Genomic DNA, 12,216 nt, shown 5'->3' on the forward strand with positions numbered 1-12,216 from the left:
CCGTCGATTCGGCGTCCATCCTGCAGGCTTTCTCTTTCTCACATATATTTCCGCGCGTACTTCTCTTTCCGCACCTATTATGTGAATGAGACTGGCCATCTATTTACTTCCTACGTTTACTCCGTTGATCAACCGGTTATTTCGCTTTTTGATGCACTCTTTTCGACGTCCGCTCAATCTCGAGGTATTTTTTATCGACTCTCTTCATTGTAAGGAAGGTGATGCCGGAAAAAAGAGAGGTTAGTCGGTCAGATGTTCGTTAGTTAAGGTTAGACTTCACGGCATGGATAAACATTTTCCGGTACTTTTGATCACGTTTTAACCCGTCGAGTCGCACATTATTGTACCGAGTCTATAGTTTTTGGAGTCATTGACTACGAATCTGAAATCAGGTTTCAAAAATTGAATCCAATATGGTGGAAGAAATGTCAAATTTGATCAAATACTGTAAAAAAAACTCTAAGCAGGGGTTTTCGGGGTCGCTGATTGGATTTGCCATACTGAATTCTCAAAAGTTGATTTCAGATTCGTAATCAGCGACGCCAAAAATCCGTTGACAGAGTTTTTCCTGCGGATTCGATGGAATTTTAAATTGTCGTTCGCCATGTTGAACTCGCCATTTTGAATTTCTTAAATCCGATTTCGGATTCGTACTCAGTTATCCCAAAAACGTATACTTCATGTAAAACATGTATATGGGTAGTAACTTTAATGGGATAACTTTCTCAGAAATTAATTATTACCTCGATATTCACGATTTTTTGTACAAACCAGGAATATTGACATATTATCCTTTTCCTTTTGTGACATAAGTGTGAAGGTGGATCACTCAGTGTGGGTCCATTTGGGTGCATTTATACGAGTCCGTACAGGTTTATTATTGGGGCCGGAAAATACCGGCACATAGGTATCCAATTGTTTTGCAATATTCCTCAAATAATAGAATTCATTATTTCTTGGTAAAAATTATAAATCAAAAACTGTTACATTGGTAATTTTTCTTATGACATTATTACGTAGAAATCTTATAACTCTGCAACAACTTTTATACATAATAAAGTAGTATTTTCTCTTACCATCAATAGTTTGAATTAAACACTAATTTATTGGAACTTATTTACAGAGAGAAATGCACGTCGGCTTATGACTGTTTTTTTAACATTATCAGTTTGAATTGAAATAATTTTAGTATTTACTCTCTTTTTAGTGATCTCTCAGCGCGGAAAATTAGTACAGTTTATGAGTCATTTATCAGTGACATTTTTCCCTAGAAAAGTATGTTAACTCTTAGTATTAGTTTATGAGTGATTCTGGAGTGAAATAAAATGCTTATATTTGTGGTTCTTTTTTTTTCGCGTAATTTCTTATATACAAGATAAATAGCAATGCCTATTTCGCTTTCGTTCCGCAGTTTTTATGAGACTAAAATACTCCTTTTAATTAGTCTCACTCACAATTAGTCTTTATTCCAAAGAAATGCCGAATATCGTGTTGATTATAAAGTGAGGATGGAAATTATTTCTTCGTACGGTAAGCGACGTGTTGAGTTTAATACTTGGTTGTTTATTGAATGGTTTTCAGTGTAATAGTGGCCAATTGCTTTCGAAAGGCCTCTACATAAATACGCTGAGATAAGTTTTCATGATATCCTAATGTTGCATTTCAAAGTTCTTTTTAAATCCTGTTTCCACTTCTGTATTCTTCTACTTTTAAAATTTTTAGATTCATCAACTTTTTCGATGCGATGTTCTTATATTCAAAGATCTGATATTTTTCATGAAGCAAATTTCTAAACGACGATATCCTGCATCTTACAATTTTTCTCACATCCATGTATTGGAAATTGTAACTCATACATTTTTTAGCACCTATTACCGCGGACTTTAATCCAAGTGAACTTGTGAATATTTTATGAATTTTTTGACCTCCATTTGGCTCTCAATTTGTATAAAAATAATCCACTTTGATTCACAAATTTATTCGTAGGTGAGGAATAGTAGAATGATTTTACATTTCAAAGGAATTTTATTTTCTAAATCGAAAACTTCGCAATAAGTGTGTCTTACATAATTTCGTAATATGGAAATTGTTAAGTGGATTCGAACATTGTTAGAACGTAATTAGTATACACATCATGTCTAGAACATAAGTAGTATATATATATATACACTTTACGCCCAGAGTATTAAAAATTGATTGTAAACATTGTTGAAAGTTTCATAATATGAAGAAAAATGAAAAATTGAGAAATAAACGCATATGTAATTGTTGTATACCTACAATAAGACATATATAACTTATACAAAAAGCAAAACATACAACGAACCAAACAAAAACAATCAAACATCGGCAAGAACATGAACGTTAACTACATGGGATCAGAATGCAATGCTCACGTAATAAATGACAGCGACAGTGATTCAAACATTGCAAAACGTTTGAATATACCGAGCTGTTGATTTCATTATTGTCATATTGACTAAATAAAGAACTCAAACGCCTCGTCTCAATGCACCAAAACATCGAAAAGGCAAATGTGTTTCGTGTCAAGTGGAGTCTAATATGATCAGAAACTTCCGCTTTATGTGCCTTGATGATGTGATTTATTATTATTATTTTTTTCTTATTGCGTTAGAGAAAAATCTGTATTTTTGATTTTATCACATCACATACGGTGACGAAGAGTTACCAGAATTTCAGGTTCGTGCTTTTTGATGAAATTTAGTGAACCCGTTTTACCTCGTGAAGCAATTATGGTTGTTCGTTTTTTTGCTCGGTTCCATTTTACTCGTATTCTGTTAAAATTATTAAACTAATTATATTATTGATGATCATATGGTAATTGTTACTATAGATAAAACACTTTATTCGACGATAAATTGATATTGACAATTATAATTATAACACGATGATAATATTTCAATATAACTTAATATATGTAACTGTAAATAATTTATGATAAATAGAAACGCAGCCAGCCGAAAACAATTCGGAATGATATTACCCAGACAATCTAATTTAGAGTTGCACTGCAGGAACTCGATACAATATGATAATGCTTAACAAATTTCTACGTCTTTTTGTCTTGGTAAATTGATGACGTCATGAATTAATAACGATATCGCGTATAAATTAATACGATGAAAATAACAGTGACACGTTGAATTCGATGATATTTTAGTACAAATACCCGTACGACAAATTAAAGTGACTATCAATTTGAAGGAGTCAAAGTTTCATCAGAAAGGAACAATTCAGTCAATGACGCGCTGCACATCGATTACGTCAGCTATATTTATGACACAAAAAGATGAACGCAGAACGAAAAAGAGATGAAATAAATGAAGAAGAAAGCTGATTCCGGGACGTCACTTGCGTTCCGAACAGGACCGAGCCTCATACTTGAACGTCGATCGATCAATTCGTCGCTCTACCATCGAACTACACAATTTGATGATTTCAAAGCGATCGTTTACTTGCAAGATGATTTCCCCGAACTTCTTTGACAACAACCGGAGCCCAATGGGCAGCTTTCGGCAGATGAGTCCGAGTCGTTGTTCGACCAACAATCGGAACAGTCGCACGACGAGGCAGACGACACTTCATCTGAAATGAAAACAAGCGGCGTTCAAGACAATACTCGACGAAGGGAGAAAGACAAACAGAGAAGAAGAAAAATCCTCCAACACCGCGTTCGAATTGGTATTCAAAGTTTATTACCGTTACACGCAGCACGCGTCTCCTCAAACGACGCATCCGACAGCCAATCGGACGGCCGCTTATCCGGGGCCCAACGGAAAAGCTCGCCGCTGATTGGCTGCCGGCGGCGTTGCGTCATCCGAGTAGATCCGCTTGCAACCCCGGCACACTCCTTATCTCTGCGACCCTTTGTACCTTTGTCTGCACGTTCTCTCTCACTGTCGATCTCTTTCTTTCCACTCTCGCTTACTTGTCACGTTCGCGTCGTTTAAGGATGCATCAAGTGTACAGTCCAGTCGAAAAAGTCTCATGGATATTTGACGTGATGAATACATTTTTAAACAAAGGATTAGTTCGTCATCTACAACCTCTACTGATTTTATATTACAACTGTTTCTCTGGCCGTTGATGAGTTGAATAAAATTTTAGGTTCGACTCGATTCGTCGATAACACAATCATTAAAAAAATTAGTCACGATTCTTTTTACGTTTCACGTTTATTCGTTTAGGAAAAAATGCAGAACGGTACGATGTCTAAGAAATTGGGGATAATTATAATTCTCAACTCTTTCCGAGCAAGTTCGTTCGTTTTTCACTTTCCTCCTCCACGTTGAAGGAACACGTTTCGTTCTGATTGAACTTGATTAACCGGAGCTGTACTTGTTCAGTATTTATACCGCAAATTTTGAGTAGACTGTACACCTGATACATCCTTAAACCGGCTAACGGTCGCAGAAATAACAACGAACATTGATTGGCTCCGCACTTTTCCACTTACTCTTACGCCCGTTTTTCTTCTTGGACTTGGCCCCTTTTTTATTGGACTTCGATTTTGGCTTGATTTTTTTCGTCTGCGTTTTTCTCCCCAATTTTCCCTTGCTTCGACGTCTCGGTTCACAGTCCGAATCAGTTGAAGAGGTGCAGCTGCAGATATCGTCCGAATCGTAGGAGTCAGAATCCAAGCTCGAGTCGTCGCAGCATGTCATCGACTGGCGGCTACGATTCTCCTTCGGCTTGATTGGCGGCATTTCCTTGAAAGTCAGATCAACCCTACTATCAGCTGATTACGCCACTAGAATCGTGGAATTTTAGCGAAAATATTCAAGATGATGGATATATTTAACGATGAGAAGAAGTGTCCGCAACGACGAGTTATCTGCTAGTCAACAAACGGTGGAACACTGACCTCAGTATCTCGGACCGAAATTGTAGTACCACGAACTTGGCAGTGTACCTGGTGAATTTTCTGTTATGATTGGTGGATCAGCGAGAATGTAAGTCGAAGGATATAGGATTGGCTAGAAAAAGTAACACACAAAGCAATCCAGTGAATATACAAAAGGCTCAAATATGTACGTCCGTTTAATCGCGGCATTCAAATTTACTCGAATAATCATTATAAATAAGGTAACGTTTATGCCTGAATGAGAAATTTCAGGCACGTGCTCGATCAGAGATTATGGATGGAATTTGTATTTTCTTCCTGTATAGGCGCGGCTTGATTTGCTTTTTTTACCAATTTTTGTTACGGTAGTCCAAGCTCTCCTCATATCCTATTTCGTGTACAGTTCATTAATCTTCCCCCGCGGCGATAGGTTTTAAAATCAAATCGACAGATAGTCACGGACCATACTAATTAGTCTATAAGGTATAATATACCCACTTCCGCGGTTTGACACCTGTCAAAGCGTGCAGTCTATACTTTTTTTAAAAGGTTTATTGCATTATAAAACGTGAATGGGTAATTCGACACTCAATTTTGTTCAACATCCGAGAATTTACTTAATCGCATTCTGTTTTTTGCTTCTTCTTTTCGTTGTACAATTACGAAAACAAAATGGCGACTTTTTTATGACATTCAGATGGTTTACTTACACGAAATCTCTCCCTGCATCTGTAATAAGAATGTTTAAAGCACTCCGTTTCCAAGTTGATGGTTCTCATTACATGGTGCTTATTTTACTCTGTCAGTTTATGTAAAAAAGCATCGTTAATTGCCTTTTAATTAAATTTTGTAAATTAAATCATCATCAATTTAAATACCATGTTTGCATGTATTTCGAAGATTCAACTTTGCATAATCCGGTTGTTTTTCAAGAATTGAAGAGGAAATTTTGAGTGACATGGGGATTAATGAACATTAATTACAAAACGGACGAAGAAAAATATGAAGAACTCCAGTTTGCAAACATTAATCAATTTTCGTGAACACATGTATAGTCGATGACTCACGAAGAGAGGGATGCCTAGGTTCCGTGATTATCATCAACATAAGTATAACGCGCATTAACCTGAAACGAAATAGTATGTACCCACCTATATGTACGTGTACTGTGTTTGTTACGCTGACCGAATCTCAGAAGCATTCCGCATCGCATCACCATTTGCAATTACCGAGAAAAGAAAGAAATAAAAAACAACTCTCACCGACGAAATCGCATAAATAAACTAAAATCTTCAGCAGCTGATGTTAACCACTCGCCTTTCTAGTTTTATCTTTAAAAAAATAAACTTCTATCCATTAGTAATAATAATAATAATAATAATAATGTTACAGATAATCGTTATAAATATTAAGATTCCGGGATCGCAGGAGAAGAAAATATTTACGACCACAAGTGAATCGTACTTTCTTTCTCAGCATACCCGTAATGTTGAATTTTCTGGGTTATGAATTGTTCAAGATTGATGGTCAAAAACTGATTGATTAGCCATGTCGATTGAGCTTTGAGAAATTGATTGGCAAACGGTTTTATTCATTAGTTTCCTTTTTTATTTTTCAATTTCTCTATCACTTCTTGTCTCACACGTGGGAGTTAATGACGCAAAGAAAGTATATTGATTAATATCAGCCATAGAGCGGTGATGCTGCGGCTCTCTCGACCCCGACAGAATTGAGGTAGGTGTGAAACTAAGTGATTGAGAAAAAAGGCTAAGGGGCGGGGGGGGGGGGGGGGGGGGGGGGGGGGGTAAAAATTACGATATAATAAATAAATAAAAGAGGCAACGAAAACCCGGCTAGTATGTGGTACAAGATAGTTGACGCTGAAATTTTATCAATCATAGCCCACGCTCTGCACATACATATGTTATACACATATTAGTACACGGCGAAAAGGTAAACGAGCGAATGAATACATTATGGAAGTATATATTCAAGGATTGTCAATTAGCGTCTATTACTCGCACAAACACGGAGATCCGTGTGGGTTGCGAATATTTCGTTAATTCGAAAACAGGTGTTCCATTCAAGCGTATAATAAGTTTCACCGCATATCAATCAGTGTTTAACGATTTGACTAGACTAAATTTCTCGCACCGGGCATCATCCCTGTGACTGCATTATATCTAGGCAAGTTGTGCGTTACATTCACACCTCGAGGTTGTAAAGAGGCGATGATATCCGAACATTAACGATCAATAGCCTTGTTATATTTGTATATTAAAAGAGTGTTATTTCGTCAGGACGACCAACATTCATAAGTTCAGATGACAGGTCGCCGCGATGTATGTAACCTCAAAAATGTTGGTCACCCTGACAAAACAACTGCTCTTGTTTCAGAATTTTAACGCATGCGCAATAAGCCATTCGATCGTCAGCAATTCAGGGCGACCAACATTCGTAAGTCGAAATGACAAGTTGCCGCGATGTATGTAACCTCAAAAATGTTGGTCGCCCTTGCAAAACAACTGCTCTTGCCGTAGAATTTTAGCGCATGCGCATTAAACCATTCGGTTGTTATATATATATATATATATATATATATACAGAGTGAATTGCTATCAACCGAATGGTTTAATGTATTATATATATATAGGTATATTAAAATGCCTGATGTGTGCAGATGCAGCATAAATCATTCGAGATATATATCTTCTATTTTCATTCTTGCGTCATTCGTTTTAGTTGACTTTTCTAAAAAGGGTCCTTCCGTGCTTAATGATATTTATTAACCTTCGACGATTTTTTCCCCGGCGCTCATCCGATGAATGGATTTAATTACCTCCCGGTTCAAACGAGCTGCATGCTGCAGCGACGACGCCTCGTGCCTCTCGGAAAGACTTACTACCGACTTCACATAGGCAAAGGTACACACATTACTACGGGCCACAAACTACAAAGGCAAGAAAAGGTAGTCAGGGTCGTTCCGTCGCAGCTAGGTTCAAGAAATTTCCAAAGAATGCGTGGGAGGCCCCGGTGTGGGCGCTTCTTTGCGCCGCGTGCTCGCCCATTTGATAATACAATTATAAAACCAGTATACACACAGGTACTAAGGTCTGACCATCCGTCCATACCTTCATTTATACCTTCGTTTATTTGGTGATCCGCACTTTAATTATACCTGCAGCAGCGTACAAATGTAGAGCCGCGGATATACGCGGTGTCCTCTTGAAAGAGAGAGAGAGAGAGGCGGAGAAGACGAATTAACGGATGGAAAATAAAAGGAGCGAGCGCGAGGAGTACAAGTTGTAATGATCCTTGCGAGATTAAATACCTTCGCCGACTGCATGAACGCGGGTTTAACGCTCCATCGCTCGTGATGCTTATAGGACGGTATCTTACGTTTATAATTTCAAAGATTCCTCTCTTCTACTTTTATTTTGAATTCCCTTTTCATCCACTTCTTTTCTCTTCAATTATTATACCCACACCGTCCCGTAGTTCGTACTTTATGCCTTTAGCCGGTACAGCCTTACTCGGTACCGCGGGATTTCTTATCTCCTGCAGCTGGTGCATTCGAGTCTGAGGCGGAAATTTTTCTTCAATCCTCGTGCAATTTCCTCGTGGTAATTAGTATAACGTGTAAGGAAAACTCAGTATTTTCGGGCAGAGCGTAAGTTTGCAATATGAATCGTACTCGTACGAAATCCATACGAGTTTCTATCCATATTTTTTATCACGCGAGGCAAGAAATCAGGACGAAGTCGCGATTTTTAGGTTAGAATGCTAAAAATTAATTTTTCTCCATTTTCAATGCACGATGGAGCGAATTTCTTCTGCCGATGCCATAGACTCCCGGAATCTCACACGTCAATCTTTTCGGCTCTCATCCCAGCTGGGTTTCCAATAGTCCTCGTTAAACCCTGGATAAGTATACTAAATGCAGAACACGTAGAGGAGCAATTTGTGATGGGAATATCGAGGTGTCGACGGGTTGTTTGATGTCACAACACGGACACAGAAGCCGCACACGTCGGCCCGATGTTCTCTGTTCAGTTTTACAGAGGCGTGCGTCGCTTCTGGGTGTTCATTTTTCACCTTTTTTATTCCTGTTTTCCAAAGTCTCGGTCGGATCGGAGGCTGCGATGCGTAATCGCGTTGACTAGACTTGACGATCGGTTGATCGTGATCAGAGTCATGCCGAGGGTCCGGGATGCTCATAATAACGTGAAAGCCGGTAGGTATTCCGTGGAGAGAAAAAGATGAGAGAGGAAAAGATAAGGATGGCCGATCTTAAGGCGACTATTTTCAGTCGGTAATGACGTCGTTAGAGGGGCAGACTTTGGCTAACAATTAATAAATCAAGGCGACGCCCTGCCCTTTTATATATAGATGGAACAACTATTAACAAGATTGTCGATAAAAGTCGCGCTCGTTACGAAGGGCTAATACGCATTGCACGTCTTCGATGTATACGTCTACAAAATGCACTGCAGCTAATTGCGAGGAGCGTTGATTCGAACAGGTAGGTTTAAAGGTCAGGTTATGGTTCTGCCTACTGTGTTTTCTCTCTGGCCGGTTTTACGTGCTTTTAAATTAACGGTTCGGGTCGTTAACGGTTTTGGTACGTCTTTCATAAAGACTCGGTTTATAGTGTATACCGTGTATATACATACATCTTATGCTCGAAGATTTTAGGGGGCCACTACTGGACGAGGAGAAAAAGTAAGGAACGGGTGCCAGGCATCGCATTATCCTGCAGTAACAGTGGGACAATTTTCCCTCCTATGTACTCCTCTGCCCTGGCTATGTTTGTTAAGCAAATAAATCAAAGTGTTTGGAGAGTGAGTTGTTGACCACTGATACAACTAAATTATTATTAGGAGTGACAGTCTTTAAACAGAAGTAGGCATAGGTAATACGCGTAGCAGTGGTTCTTCACTTCTATTATATACCCATACACGCGCATTAATGTACACTTTACCTAAATGTTCGGCACTTGATGTCACACGTCTATAATTACACCAGATGTCGCGTATAACGTCGAGTTTTCCAATCATCTGCATTTCGTTCCTATAGATTTTTTCGCTTATCCAGCATAATATGTGCCTTCAATTTCACCGGTATATATACCTAACAAGCTTCATCTCCGTCGTTCTAGACGCACCTGTCACTCGGGCGTCGCGCAAGCTCTCCCACTCGACGTCACACCGTCCGACGTAGAGAGTGTCATTTGTTTGAAGAGGTACTTTGTTGCTCGAGCTGGGGAGTTGTACCTCGGAAAAGTCACGCCGGGTATTTTAAAGTACGGATTCGAACGTGTGTATTTCAACATTTTATACAACCAACGGCTTTTCTCCCTTTCGCATTTTTCTCTGAAACGCCTCTCTCCTTTGTTTCTTTTTTCTTTCTCAAATTCGCCAGCTCTACAGAAAGATACTTTGAATTTTTGTGGCCACTTTGCAGGTGAAGCTCGTTGATCGGAAGTTGCCTCACATATTTATCACGATCATTCTTTTCCTGTCATTCTCGCTGTTACGTGACCGTAACTAGATGATCTACTCCATGAAAAAAAAAATATATATATACATATATATATATACATTCTTTTTGTATTGCACGCATGTGTAATAAGTGTAAAATAGACATCAGAAGATAATTTAGCGAAGGAATTAATAGCGGCGATGATGACAGCACGTCTTGGGTACTCCACAAATTAATATGCCGGGTTGATTGATTAACCTCTGTTACCCCCGAAGCTGAGCACGAAAGCACGCGACGTACTGATTTTGCACGCGCAGTGTTTATATTTATGTATAACGTAATGTACAACACACATTATGCCATACATACAGAATAACCGCGAAGGCAATTTCGACGTTCAATTTGTAATAGGCTGACTGTGTTCGTCGTATTTAGAAATTCGTCATTGTACATCACCGTACTCCGGATGTCCCGCTGGTCAAACAACCCAGGGATATTTTTCACAACCGTCAAATCCATCTTCCTTGAATCGATGACATACCATACCATTAAAAAATTAACGCGGATTTATTCACGCCTCAAAGTCTGCGCTCTTGTAAACGGATTCACCGACGCCTGCATACCTGCTTCTTCGTAGATTCAAATTATTGTCAACTCCTTATGAATACGGTGCATGACGACTACCTGCGGAGCCGGCTGATGCATGCTCGTTTTTCCGCCTCTTTTGTGTACTTTCCAGGAGACGATGGACCTCGCTGCATGTCCCGCCCCCTATTTCGGCTCGCTTAATAAATCGAAACAACAATAAGGCCCAGCTCTACGATGGCTCCATAAGTAGCTGTTCCATTTACCCCGTACCGCAAGGCTTGACCGAATGATTTTTATGATAATTCTTTCACCGAACATACTTGGAGAAAAGTTTTCGCTTTTTAAACAAAATCGGTTTTTAATTGCCTTATTCGCCCAATCGGCCCCTTGAGAACTCGCAAGAGATATGTGAAATATGGGGAAACATATGGGAAACATTGCAACAGATGAGAAAGTAAGATTTTGTAGAAAGCATTGAAATGTCTCTACTTGGTGTGTAAAGTAATTCGAATTTTGTTTAATGCGTTGACACAACATTTGATGGTTTGTACATTAACCTAATTGTACATGATGCTAATGGTAACGCAATCCTAACTGTCAAACCTGAGAACACTTTTGTTAGTTTGCAGTGTGAGGTAGAGAAAATCGACACTCGAAGTATAGTAATTCAGACTGTTTACTGTTCGCCTGAGGAAGAAGTGGAAGATAAGGAAACGCGTGTGATTAAAGAAGTACTTATATGAGCGACGAAAAATATGGTTCAAAATTGGGGTTATCGAGTCAAGTCTCGGTGACCCAGCATCGCCGGAACACAAGGTTTACTTGGCTCCTATAAAACTCCAAAGGATGACCGGCGAGGGGTCTTCGTGTGCGGTCTTACCATGGTGCATACGTCCTTCTCTCCGGGCTTCATAGCGGTATGGTTAAACAGCATACTGGCATCTTTGTCTGGCGCGTAAAACGAGTCGAAGAAAACTTGCGCACGCGCTAGACGCACGATAAACAAGCTCCTGAAGGTAACTTTTCGGATACTCTCACAATCAGCTCGAAGAATAACTGCGAGGAATGGAGGTAGTGGAATGGAGGAAGATTATGAGATGGAGAGAGATAGGGGCTACAGATTCCAAGCGATAATCTTGATCACCTAACGGTCTGAGGTATTGATTACCACGAGGCGGCTAGATGATAAATTGAACGACGCGATAGTCAAATGCAGGCGCCAATAAATGATCATGCAGTTGGCCAGTCGTGTTAAACAGTTTTTAATCAATCGGATCAAATAG

At 39.2% G+C, this 12,216-nt stretch overlaps 1 protein-coding gene across 1 annotated transcript; it reads right to left on the minus strand.

Annotated features, from left to right (window-relative positions):
- Positions 1–2,690: 2,690 nt before the first annotated feature.
- On the minus strand, positions 2,691–4,893 carry LOC107219706. Its single transcript, XM_015658019.2, has 2 exons — positions 4,478–4,893; positions 2,691–3,606 (listed from the first exon to the last, which is right to left on the minus strand). Exons 1-2 carry the CDS (start codon positions 4,725–4,727, stop codon positions 3,473–3,475), a joined length of 384 nt encoding a protein of 127 aa, XP_015513505.2. The 5' UTR covers positions 4,728–4,893; the 3' UTR covers positions 2,691–3,472.
- Between the last annotated feature and the right edge of the window lie 7,323 nt (positions 4,894–12,216).

This window comes from Neodiprion lecontei, chromosome 5 (genome assembly GCF_021901455.1).
Source record: "Neodiprion lecontei isolate iyNeoLeco1 chromosome 5, iyNeoLeco1.1, whole genome shotgun sequence".
NCBI classification, from domain to species: Eukaryota; Metazoa; Arthropoda; class Insecta; order Hymenoptera; family Diprionidae; genus Neodiprion; species Neodiprion lecontei.